The 27,606-nt window shown below is 35.9% G+C and overlaps 1 protein-coding gene across 2 annotated transcripts in view; it reads right to left on the bottom strand.

Annotated features, from left to right (window-relative positions):
• Positions 1-6,353: 6,353 nt before the first annotated feature.
• LOC128026247 (DNA primase large subunit) overlaps positions 6,354-27,606 on the bottom strand; it is a 55,326-nt gene continuing 34,073 nt past the window's right edge. The window contains exons 11-14 of one of the 2 annotated variants that reach the window (XM_052613121.1): positions 17,516-17,642; positions 15,998-16,080; positions 10,548-10,616; positions 6,354-6,752 (exon numbers count right to left, since the gene is read on the bottom strand). In XM_052613121.1, the coding sequence (XP_052469081.1) occupies positions 6,540-6,752; positions 10,548-10,616; positions 15,998-16,080; positions 17,516-17,642 (492 nt within the window). In that variant the 3' untranslated portion in view covers positions 6,354-6,539. The remainder of the gene's footprint in view (positions 6,753-10,547; positions 10,617-15,997; positions 16,081-17,515; positions 17,643-27,606) is intronic. The other variant, XM_052613122.1, reaches the window with a different exon arrangement.

The raw sequence follows: 27,606 nt of genomic DNA, 5'->3' as shown, positions 1-27,606 counted from the left end.
TTATTATTAATGAGATGGAGATGAAGATAATATTCACTTTTGTCTATGGCAATGCCATATATCAGTCCACTCATGCAGGCAACAAGCCAGCACTACTTACATGTTTCTTGTATCATACTGCAGTATCGCTCTTGTTGCATACAAACACAACTAGTGCATAGTAAAAATGACTTGGGAGGACTTAAGTGTTAATATTACAGTAATATACTGTAGAAGTAAATATTACTGCAGTAGTGTTCATCTTGTTGCAAATCCGATTTTGTATGTAATGGACTTTTTTTTCTTAGGGGAAGCTTTAAGATATAATACAGGCAAAATTATAAAACAATTTCAACTGAAACCAATATTTCAAGTCCATAAATTGATTTCTTTAGTAAGAAGCCACATAATGAGCAGGATTCAGCATATAATGTAAAAGAAATCTAGTCATACTCTTGTGGTGTTAACTAATTTAAGTTGTTTTAAAGAAGAAAGGATGAGCATCTGGACTGCAACATAATTTCCATTACATACTGGATTGTATTACATTCAGTAGCTGTAACTTGCTCAAGGCCTGTACAATAGTTCAGCTCTTTAATGCCTTTAAAGGCTTCTGTGTAAAAGAGGAAAACCTGTGATTTTTAGAAAAACAAAAAATAAGCAAGAAAGTCTACATGAAAGATGGACCTTCATATATATATAGTACTGTGCAAAAATCATAGGCCACTAGTATTTTGACCAACAAAAAATGGTTTTAAGTCAGTTATTTCTATCTTTTGCTGTAGTTCGCACAAGGAGTCTGACAGCCAGTGCTCCACACAGAGATCTGATCTCTTCATCATCATCATCATCATCATCATCATGAAGAAACAGAACAAACTGAGACAGACTAAAACCAGAAGAACTGTGGCAATGTCTCCAAGACACTTCAACAAACCTATCTGCAAAGCTACCTGAAAAACAATGCGCAAGTGCACCTAGAACAAAAGCTTTCTTTAACGCATAGTATGGTCACACCAAATGTTGATTTAATTCAGTTAATAGAAGTTAATTAATTAAATCTATTTATGGCTTCTTCTTTTTTTTACAGCATCCTCACTTTATAGCACTTTGCACAGTGCTGTAGCTTTGCAGGTTTTTTGAAGCGTTTTGGAGACATTGCCAGTTCTTCTGGATTGAGTCTGTCTCAGTTTGTTGTTTCTTCATGTTATTCCAGACAGACCGATGATGGTGAGACCAGATGTCTGTGTGGAGCACTGGTTCTCAGACTCCTTGTGCAAACAAAAACCCCACTGGATTATTATATTTAATGGCAAATGAATGGAGGACCTTCATACACACACACACACACACACACACACACATATATATGCATGAAGGTTCACCATTTATGGACCTTCATGAACGTTATCTGTTATCAAGTCTCAGGTGAATCAGTCTCAGTTATCAACTGTAGTGCAAATTACTTAAGAGGACTTCTATTGCTGCAACACTATTGCAGTGTTTGTCTTGTTGCAAAGCCAAATTTGTATGTAATATTTGTAAGTGGAAACTTTAAGATATACAGAAAGTTAAAAATAAATTTCAACTCAAATTAAAATTTCATGTCCATGAACTAGGCAATTAGCCGTGTAATACCCAGGATTTATACCAGAGATGTTTTATTTTGTGACATTGACTGACTTACATTGAACAAAAATAGAAAATCTAGTCCTGCTTTAGTGCATGTTAGTACTGCAAGTTATTCTAAAGAAGAAGAGATGAACAACTGGACTGAAACACAATAATTTCCTGTTTTCTGTATTTGATTGAATTACCTGCAGTAATTGTAATTTGCTCAAGGTCTTTACATTGGCTCATACGTAACCTTCAGCTCTTCAATGCCCAGCCTCAATGTATGGTTAAGACTTCTGTGTGGCTGAAGAAAAGGCTACAAAACATTTGAGCTTGTTCCAAACACTCATCATCCATGTGCTGTGCAGAACAGAGCAGCATGCCTAACCCACCACCCCCAACGCCAGCAACCACAACTGCTGGCAGAGGCTCTAGTCAGACCGGGTTTTCCACCAGCAGTGCAGGCTGTCACTGTCACAGGCATCGTCAAAGACATGATCAAATACTCTTTCACTCTGCTGCATGACACACACACACACTTCTGTTCCCAGCTCCCACATACATTGAGACAAACTGTCAAATAACCAAAGATTAGTAGATGCAACTCACACTACACTTATTGTTATGCATGGATTATGAGCAGTAAACGGTGAATAAATGTATGGGTTACCACGGGAAGAGAATGAATATCAGCTGGATGCATACAATTCATTCCAGACCAGCAAATGCACATAGGCCCGTGCTAATTAGTCAATGCCTGGACAGATTAGGTACAAGGTGGAGTGTAGAAGTAGCTGCAAGATATTTTAAATCAGTGTAATAGATTTTTCTCCCCAAATCTAACACTGTATAGAGCATATATGGATATTTTTGGCCTCAGTTCAGACGAAGCAGGATCCTTCTATAAATTTCACGCAGCAGTAAAGGCAATTTAGCTGTGAAAATACACCAGTGTAATTGGGACAAAAAATGGGCCTGAAACTGTCATCTGAAAAGTCCTTGTTTGTTCATTTTTTCCCTCTTCCTTCATACGCAGAATCTGTAGATAAGAAAAACTCCCAGCCCATTTCAATTCACAAATGTTTACACACCTGTAATTATTCTTCATAGATATAGGGTGGTTTCCATTGAAAGACAAAAACTTACACGATAAATTACTGTACCCTTTTCTGAATGTATATATTTAATCACAGCTAAAGCACAGTGAATCAAAAACTCTTCTGTACGAATGCTGCTCTTTATACTTCATCTCTTATACTGCTTACGCCAAGGTGGATTTCTTGAGAATACCAAATTATTCCCTCTAGACCACAAACAACTTCCAAAAAGTGCTTATCTATGACATTTCAAGCTTACTTTCTGCAAGATTAGATTTGGAAAAATTACACTTCGAGTCGATAAAAGCTACCACAAAGAGCCCTACACATGAAGATAAGGCAGGCTGCTGCTGACAGAGCTCAGGAAGCTTCAGAGGGTTTTGTCCAGGAAAACCAGAGAATGCAAAATAATATTTGAAATGACGGAGCCACAGTTGGAGACTTCGTGGTCATGAGGTCAAAGTAAACAGCTGCACAGACAGGTTTAATCATTTCAGTGTTACACCCCTTCTTGAGCTGGAGGGAAAAAAAGAAGTTATTTTTAGAAACGCAAAAGCCATTTCCAGTGAAAACACAACATGAGATTTCACTTAATCTAAATTAATATTTAAATAATTCTAAACTTCAGAAAACCCTGATGGTTGAACAGAAACGTGTTTTCCGAATTTTTTGTCACATCCACTACCACAGCCCCGTCAGTATGTTTTAAGTACCCCATCGACAGAAATATCATACTCAAGATAATTAATTTTATTCATTTTGATTGTCAACACTGTGACTCACTAAGTAGATTCTTTAATAACACATTTAATCTTTTTTCTATTAACATTTTTGACAGTTCTGTATGTAAACAGAGATAAACTTTCTCAAGCAAACTATCAGTGAATTTATTTATAAATGAAGCTGTTATTTATGCTCAATGTGTCAAAAAAATTTTTTTACAAGTACTGCTACGTTTTTGGATATTAAAATTTTTATAAAATTCCAGGAACGTTAAGGGTTAGTAAATGACAACAGAATGTTAATTTGGGGCTGAATTAATCCTTTAAAACTACGGAGATAAAAGTGAAAGAAACATTTGTCCAAGATTCAGTAGATTCGGTAACCTGTTTCAAAAGTAAGTACTTCTATTACCCCATGCAGCCAACTGCATCTGTCCCAGTCTCAGGTTGGCCATTCTCAGATATTAACCTCATGAAAAACTGACAAATGGAACTAATTACCATCCAGTGGCATGAGACTTCTTGGTGCCCACAGAGGAGGAGCACACGCTCTGCACCCTTCAACTCACCAAGGTCATGTTTTACTGTATATAAACCACTGGGCAGGGTTCTTCACAAAAATGCATCGATGCACTCAAAAGAATGACAGCTGATTTAAAAACTTACCTAAAAAAGGAAATCATAGGAATAAAAATGTGTTTCTAAAAAAAAAAATGCATTAAAATTGCATTTCATTTTATACACTACACTATAGTAAATAAGAATAAACTGATGAAACCCATTCATCTCACTTTACCAAAGTAAATGGGCAGGAATGATGCCTACACGCACAGAGGTGAAAGGCATCAATGCTTTTAAGCACGGATGGGCACGTCATTGAACACATTAGGCTTTCTCCTCCTCCACCAAACACATTGTCCTAAACTACCCTCGCTTCCACAGCAATTGTATATGCAATCACAGCATTAAGAATATGTGGAGACTGTATGCAATACAGGGTTGTGCACCATTCAGAATTAAAATTAAGAATGCCTCCTGAACTTCAATTTAAACTTAAAAATATTAATAATCATAAACAAATTACATTAATTTAACAATGTTGTACACTACTTGTAAATCAACAACAAATTTCAACAAAAAACACATTAAATTCAACTTAATTACTCTTTTCTAATTAATATAATTTTTTAATTCCTTGGACAGTAGTTGTGTCAAATAAGTAAAAAAAAAAGTATTCTACATAAATATATAAATGCATAATTAATAAATAAATATGCATAATTAGTTCAACATCCTGTAGCCAATTCAATTCAAATTCCAAAACATAAATGAACAGGAAATCAATTTTTCAACTTTGAATGTACACCAAACCTGCTTTAATATGGCTAAATGACTGCAAACTCATCCGACAAAATTAAAAACATTGTGTAATGAGGAAAGCTTTGTCAAATGCAGTATAGCTCAACCAAATATAAAACATGAAGCTCTCTTGCTGTCAATACCCCAGCTGTGCTCTGCTTATATCCAGATGCATATTATTTTGCTCTAATCCCTTGTCTGTCAAGCTCCATTTTTAAAAAAGCTAAAGCTCCAAGGCTAATTTCATTCCGCTAGTGAGACGTGGTGAAGGACTGAAGCGAAGACAGCAGTGTGGCTCCACTGTCACAACATGCTTCATAGCCCAACATTATGACCCGAGGTCAGATAAAATGAAGCTCACATCCTGTCAGTAGTCTGTCTTCAAGCATGGAAATGCAATTTCTTTGCATTTCAACACCATTATGGTTGTTTAAGACAACAAAATGAATGCAGCAACAAAGTTTTCAATGCTCGAGTTTTTGTTTTGCCTGCAATTCAAAATGAAAAGGCTGAAAATATGTCACACCACTGATCATTATGCGTCGAGTATCACTTGACTGAACTAGAGCGGGGTTATTCTTCTGACAGCAGATTTTTGGTTTCACCTAAGAGACCATTACTTCAGGTTGGATAAACTAAAGTTTGTTCCAGAGATTAATATATAACAACCCTGAATAACAAAAAAGTGTGCACACATTTGGAGAATAACAATGGTGCTGAAACCATATGCGCACTCAAAAGTAAGAGCATTCATTAAATTTGTCCCTTAATGGTACTATTACTTGTCTTTGCCCTACCAAGGGGACACATTTGCATTCACGATGCAGGTCTAACTCCACAGTGTCTCTAATTGCCTCTAAATTTAGCATGTTGGCTTGTCCAGGGTACACGGTAAGAAATAGAAGGCAAGAAATAAACCATTATAGAGGGAGTCAGAAGTAAGGCAAACCTAGGAGGAGGGTTTTGATCATGTGAAGGGCAAATTTCAATGTTCAAGGACATTTCAGAAGAAAACAATGTGACACTGCATTGCCACAGCGCCGCCACAACAGACACTTAGAAATAATATTTGTGGCATACTAATAACAAATCCTGCTTGACTTTCAAAAAAAAAAAAAAAAAGCGCAATTATGTTTAAGAGTCAGAAGTGAGGAGGAAGGGTTTACAGATAGCATTAATGTGAACGGCAGATGGAAAGAACCTCATGTGAGGCCAAAATCAACATCCTTTTGAAAAAATGCACTGTTTATACTTCATAATATTTAAATGTTTTGAAATTAATAAATTTAAAATAACTGTTTTCTGTTTTAATATATTTTAAAATGTAATCTATATTTACTTCGAAAGAAGAATTTTAATATGCTGATTTGTTGCTCAAGAAAAATTTCTTATTATCAAAGGTTAAAGCAGATGTGCTGCTTGAAATTTTGTGGATAATATGATACATTTTTGATACATCACTGTACCACTGGAAACCGAAGAGATTAAACCGATGATCATTACACAGGTTTTAACTTAATACGTTGAGGTGAAGTTTCAATGCTGGTAGCAAGTAAAACAAAAAGGTAAAATCAGAAAAAGCTTTTATGAAATGCAAGTTTATTTTTATTTTATTCGTTATTTTTTCTAAAAACCAAAAGGTGAAGTAAAAAAACAACCAGGTGAAATATTTCTATTACTGAAACCACAATTTGAATCAAATACAGTGAATGCGAGTAAGGGCCCTATATAGTCTACTAATTTCAGATTTGATACAAGTTCTACAAAATCATTCGTCCTGAAAGAAGGAGTCTAAATCCCCCATCTCCTCGTGGGCCTGTTTGGAGTTTGCCTGAGACGGACGGGTCACGCTGGCAGGATCTTCTTGGCTTTGTTGTGACATATCAACTTCTTTCTTGATTTCCCGGCCTCCACCCAGAAGCTTCTGACTCTCGGTGAAGTACTGGTTAGGGTGATTGAGAGAAAACCCAGCATCCTCAACCTGTAACAAACAACAGAGATTAATAAGCAAATGACTAGACTTGCATTTGAAATAGTGTGTATTTATTGTTTAAATAACTGCATTGGGATTTTCAGGCTACTATGCAATCGCTTCTTTCCGTTCTTCTATGGCAAAGCCTTTCGCCGATGGATTCCTGAAAGCTGCATTGTATTCAGAACGCTGTGCAAATCATTTGTTTCTAAATGTAGAGGATATGGCTGTTTAATTATACTTCAATCACAGCACGCCCCTGATACTCCTCATGAATCAAACTTTCAAACCCATCTCTCTGAATGGAGTGCACGGGGTCCCTGCGGTAGTTAAGCTGTGGACAGAAAGATCCATTACACGGATTCATCTCAGAGTTAATACATTACAGTGGACTACCCTCGCCCCGGCAACTCTGCGCCAAATGAAATATGAATAAACATGAAACAATCTCAGCCGAGGCCCAGAGATGGATCAATTCGGCAGATGCGCAACAAGCTCTCCTCCTTCCGAAGTCCGCCTCTCTCGGCTCCCTTCCTCCATTTCATTATTCTCTCTATTGTTTGATTTATTGCGGTTGTGTAAATATTTCATCAGAGAAGCATTACATTTTGACCTTTAAATAAATGCTGCCGGGGAGGGAGGAATGTAAGCGTCTATTTGTTATGTGTCGCGGATATGAAAAGCGGAGGGCGCATATGGCAGTGATTAAAGTCTCCTACGCATGAATCCAACAAGCGTGTTTTTGTGGCCAAGACGGCTGTGGCATCCTGTATCAGACGGAGGAAAGGTGAGGCTGTGCGGATCCACTGATGCTCCAACAAGAATGTTTTATTGTGCCTGTTAACATCGGAGGATTATATATTCACCTACCCTAAAATATGAGTCATGAATTTCAGAGATGTGATTTTCATTGCGGTTGGTAGGAGGGAGGGGGCAGTTTATCTTTCAAATCCTGTTATTGCAGGCTGTTCATCAGGGAAGCCATCTTATTCATTTTCCCGCATCATGAGCCATTCACACTGTTTGGCTGAGGGCTATTAGTCATCAGAAATGACCCCAGTCCCGAGCGCCCCGGGGCCAGGAGCTAAATTATGCCCTTGGAATGCAAAGGCTCTGGCGTTTCACCAGGAGCCATTAAAAGCCGTTATATCCTATCAATGACACTTTGAGTGCATTACGGCATTAAAAGAGGGGTGGCGCAGACACAAACACTGTTATAAACACTTCTTATTGAGGGAATAAATCTAGATGTGCAAGAAATGTATACACACTCTTTGATTTACTTATTTTGACACTGAGCTTAAGCATTAACAACAGCAAGAAGTGTTTACAGAAATGTGTGTAGGATTTTTCCCTAAGCAGTGTTGTTTATAATAATGGAAACTGAAACAAGAACTGAAATGAAAATAATAAAAAAACAATATAAATAAGGACATTTTAAGTAAACTAAAATACATTTTCACATTCAAATATTTGGAGTCAAGAATTTTTTTTATTAAAGATTTTTTTATCAAGGATGCATTGAAGTATGGAAAGACATTTATACTTATGCAAAATATTTCTATTTCAAATAAATGCTGACTTTAAAAAGTAAAAAAAAATCTGAAAAAAAAAATATATATTCATTTTTACTTTATTTCTTATCAAATAAATGCATTATTAATGAGTATTAGTGTATATATTTTTAATGTGGACAAAAGAAATTTAGTTTTAAAATGATAGGATATTATAACATAAATATACTATAAAACAGTGATGAAAAATATATCACCATAATTTTTATTTTATTTATTTATTTTTCTTTAGCAGCCTAAAACACAAAAACTAGATGATAAATTGAAAACTAAAGTGAAAAGAAAATCTAATAAACCATTTACTATGAATCGGCAAAAATCAATTAATTAACCTCTTAACTGTGACTAATTTTTTAACAGACTTGAAAGTGCATGATTCAAACATAAATATTTATAATTCTTGACTGAAAACATTTTGTAACATGATTTTGATGTACCATTTTCATGGTAATGCAATGTTTGAATTTAAAATGGGTTTCAAAGGATGAACTTTGAGATTTTAAGTGTTCAAGTGATATATAATTTCTGATGATTTCTAAAATGTGATAGAGAAAAAGGCAACAAAGATGACACTTTTTTTTTGACAAAGGTCAGAACTCCTTTTATGATGTAGGTTTTTGAGGTGCACTGTTGCCATACATCAATCTATTACTTTTCCTACATAATTATTAACATAAGAATTGTAAAATATCTATTTAGGAGTCTTAGACCTTTCCATCGATATATAGTTTGTCATGATTAGAATAGGATTTAATTGTAATATAGTGAAGTAAACATAGGCATCCCACCGAGGGGCCAGGGTGACAGTTAACAGGTTAAAAAAACTCATAAAATAGATTATTTCACATCAGCATTACAAGCAGAACTTCTTTACAAGTTTCTGGTAGGTAATGAAAAATGCCTCACAAATGTATTTGTTGCTGAGCCTCCCTGTTTAAAATCACACTGCTGACAAACATCTGAAAGGTTTCCCAATCTCTTTCATATCCAAAACTGTCTTTTCCCCCTCTCCATATTAACCTGTCACCTAGCAGATGGTGTGTGCACATTTTCATTCTCAACCTGTAAGCTGCGCTGCATTTTCAGCAGAGGGACAGGGCACAGGTGTCACACAGGTAATCTTGACTGACATCGCTTTGAAATATTTCTCTCCGCTCAAAAATAAATAAATAAAAAAATAGATTTTTAAAAAGTCATATCCACCCCCCCCACCCAATATAAAAAACCCCAAGGAGGAGGAAATCCATTAGATAACCATTTAAATAGAGCTGTAATCATTTGCTTTCTCAACCAGTTCTGACACACAAATCCACCTCTATTATGCCCCTGTCAAAAGAAAGCATATTGAAACCGCAAAGCCCTTGAAAAGTCCAATCTCAAAGGGCAATCCAAATAGAAAAAGCAAAGGTTCGGCACATTTATCATTTAATAAGAGTTTGTGCTCACTTGGCCTGAAAAAAAAAAAAAAAACTACAATATTAGCCTTAAACATGCTTTGAATATATTAATGACCTTGGACAATGCTGATCTGGTCTTCACCAGAAAGCTTTAGATGATAAAAGTTCTTAGAGTATAAATATACATATACACATATACATATACATATATACATATATATAAATATATATATATAAATATATATATATATATATATATAATATGTAATCCCAATCTGTAACTGTTTCTGAGAGAATTACACATCTGTCCATTGCAATAAAATGTACATATTCCAGAGATATTTGGTGAATTACCATTTCCTTCAGCAATGCTGAATTGGTGTTATTAATAAAACAACACTATGACAAAGACCCTGTCCTAAATGCCACCCTATGCCTTCAAATGTCAAATGCGACACCCTACGGGTCCATGGACTTCACTGACACAAGCAATGATAAGCTCCGGTCTGCAAATTCACATCAAGTGCACCATTTGGGATGGAGCCAAAAAGGACATACAGAATTAAGGCAGAATTAAGAGCCAAATGCAATCACCCATGTTGCTCGTAAATGGTTAAAAAAACGATCTGTACTTGTAGCAGACACCATGTATCAGAGGGTTAATGAATCTTAAAGTACTTTACAAAACTTCTCAAGTTAAGATTATATTGGATTTCAAGGTAATGGCAGATGTGACTACAACGGTCTGGCTCTGTAAAAGACTTTGCAGGGCTGTCCCTGAGCTGACAAAAGCAGGCCCAATTAGAGCAGGCCAAAATAAAAAGTATCCTTACATTGTGTGTCAGCTCAAAGTACTTCTGGCAGGCCAGCTGATAGTGCATTCCCTTGACCAGCTCCAGAATCTGTGAAAGAGAGAAAGAAAGTGTTGAGCGGTTGGAAGCGAGAGAGGAATAGAAAGACCAAAAAAAAAAGAAAAAAAAAAGGAAACCAGAGACAGTGATAATGAATGAGAGTTTAAAAAGAAAAAGGCTTGACTTTATTATTTATAATACATTTACACATGTATGCTCTAAAAAGTGATGTGTGTGAATTATTAAAGATCAAATATTAGTAAGTGGAAAAACAGCACTTGTTGGCTCCACAAAATGACAAAAAGCATCAGATGTCAAAGCCACCTTAAACTTGCCATTAACATGCCATCGTCAGTAACTGAATGTTCTTTTAATACATTTTTATTTACACCTTGGTTCATGTCTCAAGCATGTCCAGGTGGAAAACGGCACTTATATTTCACACTGTAGAGCTTGTGTAAACTGAAAAACACAGACGGACAGCTTGAAATGCTTTTTCCCATTCTGACAGAGCAAAAATGAGGTATATGGCCTAACGTGCTTCCATACTTCAGAAACATCCCCAGAGTAAAAAATTCTAGCAGAAAAAAATAAGTCACAAGGTTGTTTTTTGTGATATCGATGGTATATTAATAAGCATTACAACAAGATAAAAACTGAGCCTGACGGAAAATGTATAACCAAGCCTCATTAAAGTGATGGATAATGATTATTTGTAGCACAAACAGTGTCAGTATTACATATTACTTGTGTATTTAGATAACAGAAATCTTTTAGCATTTATGTTTCAATGAAGAATATGGTCAAGAACTGTCCCTGACCACCTCTGAATTTAAACACGATGAATCTGGAAGTAAATTCACATCAGACTTATAAATGTAGTCATGTGACATCCAACTATAAGCTGATCGCTGACAATGCATGTTAAATGGCATGTGCAAAGAAGGCCAAAATGTCAAATCAATATCTAAGCAGTCTTTGATGAGCAATAAAGATGAATAACACTGTTAACAATGCATTGTGCTACTTTCGCTGACAAAGCAGATGTTTATGAGGTGAAAGACAGAGGCAAAATGCCATCAAAGGGAGATGGACAAGTGGTAACACATTCTGCTTCTTTTTCCTCCTTTCCTCTTCTCTTTCGCTCAGACTTCCCCTCAGGTGATGCTTTTAACACCATGTATTCCCTGTGGTAAAGCATGGCATTCTACCTCAGCTAGCATCGGAAAGAGCTGAAATGCATAATACATGGACTTAAATGTGAGAGCCAACACCATCCAACACTTAACTCTAAGCTCCAGTGACAAACACTAATGGGAAGCAATGGTTAAAAAAAAAAAAAAAAACAGATAGGAGGGCAATGTATGCTGTGAAAAACATTAACATAAACATCCTTTATGTTTATAAGTCCATAAAATATTAATTTACAATTAGGGCTGGGCGATATGAAGATATAAATCAGATGGACGAAATTAAAATTCTATCGTTTCATTTTCTTTTTCTTGTTTTCGCTGCAAATCAGCGCACAGGCAATTCTTACTACAAGCTTCTTGTGGGCTACCATTTTTTATAATAATCCCAGTCTCACTAGAGAACTCCAGTCTTGCACGCATGATATCGCTTTGTTTTCTTGTCACATCTCACATGGGTTTGGTTGTGAAACGTAGTTTGCATGCCAGACAGAGTTGTCGGCGAATCCTCCTATGTTAAAGTCAAGCAGTGTGAAACCTTCTGCCACCGATCCATCGTGCAGTGTGAACATAGCAGTGACTGAATGCTGGCCAAGATAGTCATGCAGTGTGAAAAGAACAGTGACCCGACTACTTTGAAAATCATGCAGTCTGAACTCGGCTTAACATGCATTACAAGGGGATGCAAGTAGATGTATGAATAACAGCATGTGCGCGTGCGCTCACGTCACACTGCTGTGCGAGTGGTCACGAAAACATAATGTTTGCATGCGTTTTTAAGCACTGCAGTTTAAAACAACTGTTTTTAGGCCTTTAAAACACAAACAGCAGAGCTATATGCGCACACGGTCTCTGTTTCTGTGTGAGAGGAGTGCGTAAGCTGCGCATCAGCTGCTAAGAGAGCTCATGAGCATTCTTGCCGTTTTATTGGCTTTGAACCATTGCATAAACACTTAAATGTGTCCAAATGCAAGCATCCTCATAAATAGTAATTTAGGTCTTAAGGGAATGTAAACAGTTGCGAGAGAAAGCACATATATAACAATATATGGGACCCAGATTTCGGTCTTAAAGGGGAAGCTGTCCAATATTCGTCCTGTCTGCCATTCTTAAAAAATCTATCACTGCTCTTGACTAAATCACTTTTGTAAATAGAATAAGAAGAAAATAAATAAAAAATATAATGCTAATGATTATGCGTATATACAGTATATATACAGTGGGTACGGAAAGTATTCAGACCCCTTAAATTTTTCACTCTGTTAAATTACAGCCATTTGCTAAAATCGTTCAAAAGTTCATTTGATTCCTTCAATGTACACACAGTACCCCATATTGACAGAAAAAACACAATTGTTCACATTTTTGCAGATTTATTAAAAAAAGAAAAACCGAAAAATCACATGGTCCTAAGTATTCAGACCCTTTGCTGTGACTTTACATGTTCTCCCTTCTTTTTCTTTTTCCGTTTGAACAAAGCAGGCGACCCTTTCGGCACTTCCTAAGGTAAGAGTCACGCTTTGACGTGCTCTAACTGTGAGTGATAGAGGTGAGCTCACTCTTGTACAGCAGTTCTCTATCCAGACTGGAGTCTCGCCCTTTTGAGTGTAATGTCACTTTGTCAATAGGCAGGCTGACTGAGAAGGCTGATATTCTGCATTTTAATCACCTTACTACCTGGGCTTTTCAGATTCTCTGAGGTTTTTAATTATCCAGCGCACTGGGCTGGCTCTACAGTGAGAGGGCCACATGCTGCACGAGCTCCTGGGGTGAACATCAAGCTGTTACTTCACACGCCCACAGGTCTAAGACTCTGAACACTGAGAGTGTATAAGGACACTGCTTGGGGTCTCCAATGAAATTATGAATTTAATTGGATTGGAAATATGGTACCCTTGGGTTGGCATGTCGAAGTGCATTAGGCAGCCATCGGCCATTTCCCTCAACCGCACGATGGGTGGTAGTGGACAAGGCATGTGAGAAGAAAAAAAAATCCAGCACACCTTACAGAGGGGAACTAGCTAACGTTTCTCAAATAGCTAAGAATGATTTTCACACACTTTAATCCATATGCTTTATAGAACTTGTTTAAAAAATATAATTTTCAACATATTTCAACATCAGATGCATATCTTCATTATTATGTGTGTAACATTCATTAAACATTATTATCATTTAGAGTTCAAATTAGGCATGTCAAACGATTAATCGATGATCGATTAATTGTCGATAAGAGATGCAATCGATTAAAGCTGTCGATGGTCGGTTAACCGATTTAATGTTGGGTTGCGTGCGGCTCATGTCCAAAACATGTGTGAGAGGCTGTGATAACGGATTTAAAACAGAAGTGTGGCGGTGCTCTAGAAGTTCACGGAAAGAAAATGATGACAACATCCATTCTGTTTGTTTGCTTTATTTTACAATAGCACAAATCTTCTGTTTTTATTGTGAGTGTTCACAAATGTAAACACTTTTGCGGAAAAGGTTTAGATCGTACACGTATACCAGCAAATCAAACTTACATCGCAGTCTGTTCATTATCAAAATAAAATAGTCAACTAAACATTTAAAAGGTTACACTGGTGAGTTTAAATTGACTGTAGTATACCCTTTCACTCTACTGTTATGACAATGGCGTTTTTGCTCATGTAAAGAGGATGATCTTTTCCATCTATATGCGAATGTGTGTAAAGTACTATATAAAGCCTAGTTTACATTATAAATAATAGTTTAACATTCAAATACACTGCGAATATGGAAACATTTGAATTTTGTGCCGAATGAGACTTGAGAAATAACCTCCAAATAAATCTAGCCAAATCCATGCTTGCTTGTCCTCGTATGCACGCACGCAAAAATTCCAAATCTGACATTTTCCAGAACAGAATCCAGCAGGATCAAATTAAGTACTGGTCGTAATAATCACATAAAAAGATTTAATGTGAGCAACAGTGTGTTTTACTGCAGCAGCGCCAATGGAAGCGGTTCACCTACTGCGCAGCGCAGCCAAACGTACGCCACAGTTATGTTTGGGATAATTCTATTTTAAATGCTATAATGTCAGTTGAAAACATTGCAATTGTTTTTTTTAAATACAACAATGAGCATCACAAAACCATTTAAAGAGGCGTGTTCAGCAGTCTCCGTGCAGAATAGGAAACAGTCAACAAAGTAAAATGATCTCAAACATATGGCGTGCTCTATTCATTTTATCAAATGCTCATAATAAAATTTATTCATTTTAGAATCCTGCTACATTTTATTCAGACTTAAACACCTTTAATTCAAGTTAGAAAGTTTTTTGTGTGTGTGTGTGTGTGTGTGGCTTTTGCACATCCTGTCATGCCGGTGACTGCGTAACTGCAATAGATGCATTTTGCAGCATTAAGATTAACGACCAATCGATAAATTGACCGTTAATTTAAACAACGATCGATAATGGAAATGATCAAAAATTGACATCCCTAGTTCAAATACCCAATTTTTATACAAAATATAGTAATAATGATAATATACAAATAATAATAATATAAATAAATGTAAATATATAATGTATAATAAAATCTCTTTTTTAATATGACATTAATTTTTGATAGCCAACTTCAGTCATATCAGCTACAGTAAAACCAGAGTTAGTATGCTAGATTTGGCTTTATGTATGTATTCTTTTTAAGAGCCTTGTAACGCTGAACTTAATGGTCTTTTTAAAACCAGTCCATTAATTACATTAGCGTCAAAGGATTCTAACTTCATGAGAACATCACAGCAAGGCTGGTCTATCTCATTTCCCTGCCTGGCTGTTTGAGCTGCTTTAATGTGTGAAAAAAAAAAAAAATCAGCTGAAATGACTTTTAAGAGTACTTTAAAGAATCCCAAAAAAATCACTGGATACAGCAAAGGTCAAAGTAATCAACAAAGAGCTGAAGCTGTCATTACACTGGAGAATCCTGAGCGTTATTTCTTTTTGTCATTAATATTCCAGAAGTACAGCATATTCATTAATATTCCAAAAGTACTGCAGGATGGGGCTTTCAGGGATGAATCATGCCATTTTTGTATGATTACTACACAATCGTATCATTTTAAACATCACAGTAATGTCTTTTCAACCCTTTATTTGGTAGATTTGGTTTTGTCTGTGGTCATGGAGAGGATAAGTTGTTTTAAAAAGCCCTTTACACTCTTTCTGCTTTTGAACAATGTGCTGAATCTGGTCAAGTGTGTGTTAGTTGTTCGACAAACCTGATTGATCCCACTAGGGGAGACTTTATAGTTCTGCAACTTCTGTTTCAACAGCTCAGGGTCGCTGTGGCGGAATGGGCACCCTGTGAAGAAGACGAAGAGAAGGAGAAAATGGGTTTACAAGCATCACAGTTTAAACCAGTGTCTGAAAATATGTTCTACAGGACAGTTGAACACAACCCATGTGTTTTTTTTTTTATGCCCTTGAAGGCCACTGCAGGTAGGGGGTACTACTTGTGGGGTCGTGTTTCCAAACAAAAGTGATGTCAGATTTTGGTACGTTTGAATGATTTGCACACTGTCTTCTGAACTCAGGTGTCCACCCGCCAACTGTACCCGAGTCTACTTAAAAGGGCTAGTCTGGGGTACGGTTCAAGTTCCGGTAAGGTTTGCTGCTGATATGAAAGCAATCGCACTAAATCGTGGAAGTGAACCTCTATTAATGACGTACTATTTGATAAAAATGTGTTTGCGTTTCACTCATTTTCCTGACAAGCCTGAGTGACGCACTGCAAGCAGAGTGCTGTATCTCATTTGTTCACCTTCAGTTTTCTTTAGAGCATTTGCAGTACACTCATAAAACAGACTTAAGTGTCGTTATGTACGACGGTTCAAATTATGTACGACGGTTCAAAAACAATAAATATAAAAATGAAGAGAGCAATGCTATGCATTTTACTGCCTTATCCTGTGCTGTTGTTACTAAGCAATGGGATAAACTACAGCTGGCTTAATGATGCAACGAACCGTGGTTCGGACTCAAATAAAATAATATGAATGCGGTTTCATAATTACAATGTAATATTCTGATATAGTGCTCAAGAAAGATGTCTTATTCTGCTTAATATTTTTTTTTTCAGGATTCTTTGATGAATAGAAAGTTCAAAAGAACAGCATTTATTAAATATAGAAATTATTTGTAACACAAATGTCTTTACTGTGACTTTTGAATAATTTAACGCATCCTTGCTGAATAAAGGTATTAGTATCTTTTCAAATTAAATCTTTTGATTAAAATATATCAAAATATATATTTAAATGATTGAAAATTTCATTTTAAACAAGTATACATGAAAGTATTCAAATAGAAATAAAACAATATTTGACATAAAAAAAAAAACATAATTAAAGCAATGTCTTAACAAATGTTCATACTATGTCGACTAGATTACACATCTTGCTTTAAAACAAAGTGCCAGTGATGTATAGCTTTATTATGGTTTATCTATCTAATAAGCACATATTATGACAGTAATGCCTACCCTAATCCTTTGGCACACACCTTGCTGGCCTTCATAGTGATGCACACTTTTGGAAGCATTTTGTTCATTATGAGCATTGCGAAAAGCAGGTGTTATCAATTAGGCTGTGTTTACTAGAGTTGTTCTTTTTATTTTTTTTATTCAATACCACCTGCATACTAAGCAGCCTTCTAATTCTCTTTATTGCAGAACTAAACCCGGGCCTCGGGGCAACCGATTGCATTTAAAACCAACAGTCTGGCTCAGTATGACTCACCGTGGTAGTCGCCTTGGCTGGGTGGGTTTGACAAAATCACCTTCATGCAACTGTAAGGGGTGTAGTCAGTCCGCTTGCCTTCCTTCCCAAACATGTGGCGGACACTGTAGGCATATGCTTTATCGAACTGCAGAGCAAGACAAAGATGAGAGAAAGAGAGAGAGAGAGAGAGAGAACATGAGTTTAAGGGAGAGGACAGTAAAGTGTGTGAGAAGAAGGTAGGAATAGTGGGGAGGTTGTAGGTAAAACAAAGACATTTGTCTAACATCAAGTGGGTTGTGGCAGGGCGTTTTCCGCTATGAAATATAGAGCTATTAGCAGGGACCTTCTGTAGTGGTGTCGCCAAACCGCAGACAACTGTGACTGGATTATGTATAATGTGGCTAATCTTTTACTTGCTCCCCTCCCCCACTTCCCACTCTCTCTCTACGCACAAATCTCTTGTCTCTGAGGTATCGCTATCAAACCAAATAAAAAAGGAAAGCCGTTCTGTTTAAGAGCTGCAACCTCAAGCAGAAATAAAAAAACTTTACAGAGTAAAGGACAGGGTTTCTGAAGGATTTTAAGCTCAAATTTTAAGACTTAAGACTTAAAATGATAAAATTCACATTTCAACCTTTAAACCATTTTTAATAAAATGGATGAGTCAAAAGTATTAATTATGACATTCATTTAAACAATTATCATCAATAAATGATTAAACAATACATTTTACTGTTTAGATTTTTATAATGCAGTTTCTTTTTATCGAACAACCAGTTCACATTTACAGCTCTGCGTGTTTTTATAGGGTAAAAACATGGGTCGATTTTCACATTGGTGGGAACAAAAACAACCCCAATACTGTGTTTGTGCAATACTGGAGGCTGCAGTTTCAGGACCGCAGTACTAGGACTGCATTTCAACTAGGACAGTCCTACAACTTTTTTGTGACAGCACCATCTAGCCAATTCTATTCCAAAAGAGGAGACCTGATTCAAACATCAAACAAACAGATGCAAATACTAGATCCATGGAAACTATTCATTTTTTATCTTTTCGTCATATTTTTGATGTAAGAGCTGGCATGAACGTGTGTGAGGAAATGTCAGCAGTATCCATTTAGCCTATTTAGCTGTGCAAAACTGTTTACCGTGCTGTTGGATGATGTAGACTAGTAACTGTATTCAAATGATCAGAAATGTATTAATCTAATAAACACACTAATTTGTATAGCAATTGTTTTACTGTTTACTGTTTACTTCAGTTTGTTAAGTGGGTCACATATAAGACATTAAGTGCTGCAGGGCTAATGAACTGAAATGACAAGTCTTTCAAAGAGAATATATATAAGGGCCGGGACTCGATAAAAAAAAATTAATCTAATTAATTAGAGGCTTTGTAATTAATTAATCGAAATTAATCGCATATAAATATTTGACCTGAGAACAGTGAGAAGTAATTTTTTTTCACATGGATTTATAGTATACCATTGAATAATGACTGAATACATAAGCTTAAGCAACACAATATTGTTTATTTTTGTTCAAACAAGTCTAGCAGACCAGTGCAATTTTTGCCATGAAGTGTAGCAATAGCATATTTAGAAACAATTTAGAAATAGTACATTTCAGAAATTCAGGAAGCTTTTAGGTGCTGAAACCTTCTGTAAAGTGTTTAAGTAAAACACAATACTGTCAATTACATTCAGAACATTGGAAACACTGACTATTAGAAAACATCTCTCTGTTGCTTCAGAGACCATAACATACTAAGTCCAACTCTCAATAACCTTGGCCAAAACAATAAAGAGTTCAACATAAACTGTTGCACCAACAAAATAATACATAGTTCAACATAAAGTGTAAAGTCCACGCTAGCTGCTATATGTTTTGCTTTGAGGTGATACTTGAGGCTCGATGTACTGCGGTGATATGCGAACGCTAGTTGGTGCTCCAGTATAATCGGTCCGCCGAAACTCATCCAGTGAGAAATGTTCCGCGGTGCAAAAATAAGTTATTAAAAATGCGGGATTTTTTTTTCTGTAATTAATTAATCTTAGTTAACGCGTTAAAGTCCCGGCCCTAATATGTGTATATATATATATTTTTTTTTTTTTTTTTTTTTTTACTACATAGCTGTTGAATGCTTGAATCTGATTGGCTGAAGAGCATTCTGAGGTGTGCAATTATTTTTCAGGGAAACACACAGCACACGTAGTTCCAAACAGCTCTCTTGACCACATTACAGTGACATATCATTTCACAGTTAACTGTAATAATGGCCACGCAGTTTGTAAATGTCTTTACTGTCACTTGTGATCAACAGTGTATCCTTTTGCTGAGTAAAAGCATTTCTTAAAAAAAAAAAACTTTTATTTTATAAATTAGAACGGTTGTTTCCATGAAAGATTCAATGATAACTTAAGAATTATAGTATAAGGTTTGTCCCTCTTTCGCTTGGATGGCAGCAAGATGTATCAATTCCACAAAAAATCCAAACCTGATGAATGTGTTCTCCATTATCTAAAGAGCAAGAATGCAAAAAGAACATCTGACCATCTGTGCAGGGTGTCACATGATCAATCTGACAAATTTGTTTATTTGATTAGTGACCTAGACATGGTGCAGAACACTTTATTTCCTATATTTCCAGGTTTAAATTAAATTAGGAATTTTTTGTTTGCACAGAACATGGGTAGGACAAGAAAAAAAAAAAACATAGATGTTGCATCATGTAGGAATGTGTATTGCCAAGAATCTGGCGATATGATGCGTATCACAATACAGGGGTTGCAATACAATATATTGCGATAATACTGTAAGCCAGTGTTAATTTTGTTAACGAAGACGAAGATGAAAAATATTCGTTATCTAAATTTTTTTCTTTGACACCGACACTGCTAGACACTGACGAGCCAAAAATAATATCTGATGATGAAATGATGGCGAAAGTTATGCCGTGTTTTCGTTAACTAGACGAGACTGGACTATAATGCTATTTGAGGACTACTGGACATTCAAAATGCATCCTATAGGCTATTGTCTTTAAAAATGTGCGTCCCTGTCATTGGATTGCGTTCGGATAAGGGCTCTCTGCATATCTAGTCTCAGTATGGCAGCCCCAGAGGCAATTTTTCAAACATAATTTCCAAGGTGGATATTTTGACATTTTGTATGTATTTGTCGGCACAAGAGCAAAAAATAAGCAAATTCGATGTTCAAGTGTTTTGAGACGCCTTTCTCTGCGTGAGCCCTGAACACCAGAACACCGCGAGTACTGAATTGGGCTCTTTCACATCTTTTTGTTTGTTCAAACTGCGATTTGTATTTGTTCGTTCAGGTGCAAGAGGGACTTTGAGGAGAACTTCGCAGAAGAGAGCTCAGTTCAGTGTCGATGCCCGTGATACCCATCTCTCTCTCTCTCCTCCGCACCGAACACAGCGCGTGAGTAACCAGCTACTCTGTTCAGCTTTTCCGAGTCTTGTGTTGGATGCTTTAATGTTTAAATCGACAAGCGGTAAGGCTTAAAAACACGGGAAAAAGATAGGTTTTCGTGACGATGGGCAGCAGTATTTATTTTTTATCGATATTACATTTTTGAGAATCGATACAGTTTCGCCAAACAAAATATTGCGATACTCGTGTATCAATATTTTCTCACATCCCTAGCCTCATGTGGCTATTATCATACAAATTAAGTGATGGAAATCTCCTTTGAGTATTGCCGGGTCTTATTTGTGCTTTGTGCAGCTTTTTCTTTGCGAGAGGTGCTGTGTACATCCCAGTCTACCTTGAGAAATATGGCGCATGCTTAGGAAACCATTACACTGTTTGCATTTGATGAGGGTCAGTGCATTCAATCTCAGGCCTGAACTCAATATACCAATCATGTACACTCTGGTAACTATCCAAAAGGGTAACCTAGCCTCCTGATCTGTTTATTACTATAGTAATAAAACCTGTGAACTTGACAAGGTGACTATCTACAAGGCTGCAATTAAACAGGCCATAAAATCAACTTACATCACAAATGAATGGCATGATGGGTCTATAGACTCAAGCAATCCCTTCAGTTTTAATATCATATCACTATTCCACATATCCACTCTTCTTGTGATCCATTTTGTCCAATTTAAATTCATTTTTAACCTGTGAATTTTGTCCTGGTTGACTGAGATCCCATCCGGGTTTACATTTAAATCTCACTACAGCCAAAGCCATGCTTGATCTGCTCTGAATGTGAGCTTTAAATCTAATCTGCCTTTATGGAGCAGAAATTCTCTCCGTATTCACTCAAAGTCAGAAAATGACCTATTCTTATATTTTGTTCTTTTAAAAATCAATGCGAATTGCAGTTTGAAAACCACTTTACTTAAATAATGTGACATATTTTTGAGAGAAACAGGATATTCTATGGCGGTAGGGTCTAGAGTGTGAACAGTAACAGTACTTGGGTAGTAAAGAGTGGTCAGAAAATAAATAAAAAACACCTTCAGGGGTACAAAAGCTAGTCATAGTAGGTACTACCCTTAAGGTACTACTATGAACTTTTAACAGTAAATAAGGTACATGAGGTTCTCCCCCAGTGACTAGCAGCTGTATACATAAAGGTCCATTTTTAACATGTTTTTTCTTAGAATGCACATACAGGAATAGAATGAAAGTTGCTAAGATAAATAAATAATAAATAAATAATGCCTGAATAGCTATTTGACTATCAAACATTATCCAACTGCCCACATTGCCCAAGCAGGAAAGTTATAAAGAATGTGCATTATAAAAGTAAATGGGGTCATTTTTCATTTCACACTGACTTTAAATGTTCACACCGGATCAAAGTAAGTACATTTTGTAATGTGGCAAAACAATCATCATATAGGGTCCCCTGGCTCACAGCAATCTGCTGCTGACTTCCACTTACAGTAAATGCTGTCAGACAACTCGCTGCTGTTGGCTGAACCATCAGCTCATTAGAATGCAACTAATTACTGTATTAATGTCAACAGCCTCTCCCTTAATGTATGCAAATGCACATCTGAGCCATTTCATATCCCTTCCAAAGTAAATATGTACCAAAATAAATGTCGAGTTAATCAGTCGTCATTTTCTGCACATTATAAAACAGGCTCCTGGCGTGCCCTGTTCCTTGCTGGATTCAGGCTCGTCTCATTCCAGATGTGTTCTGGAAATTGACTGCTAGATTATTACACTTGAAAGTGTTGACAGTGCTTCATAAAGCGGTTCACTGAATGCACAAGGAGGGAGAATTTGAAATGCTTCTGTCATGCATTTTCTTGCTAATTATCATTTGATTTCTCTGTGAAAACAAGAAACTATTAATAAAAAATTATAAATAGAAAAGGTTCTGCTAAATGTTATGTTGTACTGCAAATTTAAAACTTTTTTTTACCTTTCTAAACATCAACTTTCAAAATATATAAACAATACTGTATGTAAAATGAGGTGTGTGACCTAATGCAAGATCAGATGTGACTCGAGGGATCTGACTGGTCTCACGAGAACGTGACGATTTCCTCCCAGACCATTCAAATATATTTGCATTACACTGGCCCTTTCACCAGTGGTGGTATGGAAGATATTTTACGTTCACATCAGGCAAGTGGACTCATGATAAGCAGGAAAATTACGCAGTGTAGTCTTTATCCAGTCATAAAAACAGAATTCACAGCTTTACGCGGAATGTCACGGAATGTGTCAATCAATCAAAAGTAGTTAATTCCACAAATCAAATCACGATATATAACTGTAAATATAAAGCTGCAAAAGTCAATTTAAATATGAATCCTGCATGTTCTGTGTGTCTCTTTTAATGAATTGCGCAGACGCTCGGTTTACACACACATACATACACACACGCACACACACACACACACACACACACACACACACACTGAATTGCACATGACGCTCATGGTGAATTGTAGCTTCTGCCATCTTACTAAATGAAGACGGAAACACCCAAACAACGTCTCCAAAACTGCTCTGAGAGTCACTTAATGAGCATTTTACCGCTTGATTTGAGTAAAACTAGCATCATATCACTGATCCAGAACTGTAAAGGTATTCGCGGCAACCCGTCTAAATAAAAGTCCAGTACTATTTTTCAGTAGAATGTATATAGCCAGGCTACTACTTGTACTACTACAAAAATGAAACAAATGTTTTTTTAAAAGATTAAATCACACAACATTTCTTCAATGTTTTAATTTTAATAATAAATCCCCTCTGTTTGCCAAAAAAAAAAAAAAAAGGTTTTCTTAATTTTCAATAATTTAATGAAAAATTATATATGAAATTAATGTTTTATGACTTCATAGTGATAACCATAAAAATGTAAATTCACAATACAATTTCTGAGGGGAAAAAAAATTATAAGGCTACTTTAAGAAAAAAATAATTAATAAATTAAGTTGTTTATACATTCAAATAATAGACATGTTAAAACACAGAATTAGGCAACAATAAAAAATTATAAATAATATTGTAAAAGAAAAAGTTAAAAGTTTAATAAGGCCCTAAACTTGTAATTATTGTTAAACTTTTAATAAATTGATGTGAAAATGTATATGTTTCATGATTTTGATTAACCCTATGGAGTCTATTAACACATGTATGCATTAAGAGGCATTTTCTCCTGATATAAAACACAAAGAACCAAAGTTCTTTATGTGATTTATGGCCTTATTCAAGTGATTTAACATTTTTAGTTTTTAACTAACCATGCATAAATTTTTTTTTTTTTTAAACACAGTCATGTACATACATGCTGCTCACATATTATTATAGCCTAGATTGTGCGGATTACAGTGATATTAGACTTTAGCCATTTAGATGTTTATAAGCAACTGAAAAAAAATCACAAATGTCACGGCATGACAAAACTTCTTCAGGCCTCAAAAATACCATTAGACCTCAGAGAAAAAAAATAAAAAAAATAAACAGAGGTTCTGGATATAGTAATAAAAGCACTGAGTTATTGCAGCCATTTTTCTACAGCTGACCAGCACCTAAAAATGAACTGGCCAAACAAAAGGGGTTTAAGCATATTGCGACAAAAGGCTAGCAAAACGCGATTTAAGCTGTGACAGTCCACCCACTGTATTGAAGAGCTCAGGAGAGTGTTGAGTAGGTGTCTGGCAAAGCTGCTAAAACACAGCTCACTGAACTCATATTGTACCCTGTGGGAATACAGATAACATCATAGGAAATCTCTCTTTTATAACAAACACACAGATGTACATGCCACAGACAATAAGGGAACTTCTTATGACCATCGGCAAAGCATGTCTTTGTAACTGCAGTACAAGTCCATGTTAAATTGATGCCATTGATGTCAGAGTGGCATGAATGATAAAAGATACTGACTTGCTAATATGAGATAATCTGTGAAAATGCAAAGCGTGTCAGGGATGGCAACAGGGAAAAATATACATAAACCTATTGAAGTCCAAATTCACTGCTCAGGGTGATACAATCAGCATTTCATATCTCTGACAAAAGGCAATGCTTTATATTCTTAAAGAATGGAGTGTGGAACGGAGTGAAAACCACAAAAATTTCTTAAGATTGCTCTGTAAAAAGAAGGAACAAGAAGACAAAATGTGAGTTCAAAAGATGGATGTCTCAGTCGATGCATTAATCGCAAACCCAGATGAAAAGAGAGGTTGGGCATGGCTCTTCGCCTGTCTGTGGGCCAGCTCTGAATCTCAATGACAACAACGGATAAAGTGCCATTGATATACTGTTGCTCTACCTAATAACCTACACTTGAGAATGAAAGAAAACTGCACTTTTTAATTCAGAAAAATGTAAAAATACTATAACATGGGAAGCTTTTAAGAGCATTTCACACTTATCTATTCACATACAGTTTCTCTATAGCTACATATCTAGCTATGTATATATCTATCTATCTATCCATCTATGATCAATCTATCTATATCAATAGATTTATACTGCTGACAGACAGAAACATGTCTGAAATAGTATTATAATTGAAAATAATGTACTATATCTTCAAATTCCCTGTTATACATAAATATACATTTTTCCAGTTTTCAGTGTCATGTGATACTTCAGAAATCAATCTAATGTGATTTAGCAATCAATATTTATTATCAATGTTGAAAAAAAAAGTAGTGCTGCTTAATATTTTGGGGATATATTTATATATATATATATATATATATATATATATATATATATATATATATATATATATATATATATATATATATATATATATATATATATATATATTGCAGTTATGGAATAGAATAGAATAACAACCAAACCAATAACATCTACTGTCTACATGAATAATGATATCTCTTCACAGTACCTGTCCTGTATGTTCCTCCATTATTCACTGGCTTTATTTCCAATGTCAATTAGCACCGTTAAGCTATTGTGGCGTGTGCAGACTCGGCTGAGTAAACAGCATGAACAGTTAGGGGCCTGAGTGATTGAGAGGGTCTGGTTTTCTCCGTACAGTGTGCAGGAGGAGCTGCTGGTCTCTTGGGGGCCCAGTACTCTTATTAAACAGGCAGCCGCTGTAGGGGGGTGGGTGGTTTTGTTTCAGACAGCCAGACCGGTAAACAACGCGGCCACTTTTTTCACCATCTCAGTTCCTTGTAGAGCAGTTACCTTTTTGACACTAGGAAGGGGAGTGAAATTTTTTCCATAAATTATACTCGTCGCTGTCCCTGAGGGAAACATTAAGAGAGGGAGGTGAGGAAAAGAATGAGAAAACAAAGTACACAGACAGGATTGGGTAACATTCCCATTATTCCTTGACAAAACACCCCAATGCCAAGTTCAATCTTAGACAAAATTATACTTCTGGCTGCATGATTTCTTTTGTTTTACGATTACAATAAACAGGTTTAACTTGAAAACAACAAAATCAAATGTTTGCAGGATAGAAAATAGCAAAGGAATCATTTCCATATGCTGCAAATCCAAAAGCTGTACTTTCTTTTGCTGAGGCTGTTAGTGTAGAATAATAAAAAGACATCATGTTCAATTAAATAGAAATGGTGAGGTGCGAGATGCCCTGCTCCCTGCATCCACCCCCCCCCCCCCCCCCTCCCCCTCAGCATGGGTGAATAAGCCAAACAGTGATTCATGTGCCTTAAAGGATACTGGCAAAATGCTCAAACGTATTGTAATTACCTTTGTTTTTTCATGGAATATTTAGTATGCTAATGCTCATTAAAAGAAGATTATTCACCCCATGCGAATGTTAAATGATTCAGCACTGTGTAAAGACTAAAAGTGGTTACGACGCACTTTAAAAGATTTGAGAAAAATTCAAGATGACCTGCTATGTAATTATTCTAAATGCTATGCATCCTTAAAGCAACTCATGTCTGGATTATTCACAGCAAAAGTTTTCTGGTTTTGATTAAAGTCTAGAATTATAATCTGAAGGCAGAAAATCTCTGGAGCTTTAGAAGTTCCTCACTTTTGTCCTTCCTTTTGGAAGTTTGTTGTATAAAATAAAAATACAAACCTACTTGACACTTGTTAATTAGTGAGGAAATTAATATTTCAATAAGGTTCATTTACAATTAAATAAATCTATATAATGAGGAACAATTTTTTAATCATATTTAACCGGGAAGCATTAAAACAAAAATGACACACTTAACAATTTATCTTAACCAAGATCAATGCGGTAAAGCTACAAGATAAATGCTTTTTTCCATGTAAACCTGAGTTTCTGTCCTAACCATCCACAGCAGGACATTGTGTCAAGTTTAGCTTCTATTTCTGTGGCGTCACACAGACAGACCCACCCACTGTGAAATCACACTGACAACTGGACTAGGGCTGTAGCTATCGAATATTTTAGTAATCGAGTATTCTACCAAAAATGCCATCCATTAATGGAATATTGGATAAAATGTGTTTTTGCTTAAAGTGCAATATTAATTATGCAAGAGAAAATAAGACTCCTGGATCTCTTAAAATGAACAACTAAGTTTCCTTGTTTAGAATTTTTTTAATGCATAGAATGCAATGCATACATCAAAAAATAAACATTTAATTATTACCCATTGTTTCTCTGTCTGTACTTGTACTGTG

Source organism: Carassius gibelio, chromosome A13, assembly GCF_023724105.1.
Source record: "Carassius gibelio isolate Cgi1373 ecotype wild population from Czech Republic chromosome A13, carGib1.2-hapl.c, whole genome shotgun sequence".
Lineage (NCBI taxonomy): Eukaryota > Metazoa > Chordata > Actinopteri > Cypriniformes > Cyprinidae > Carassius > Carassius gibelio.
The sequence above is the reverse complement of the archived record's forward strand: the minus strand, read 5'-3'. Positions and strand labels throughout refer to the sequence as shown.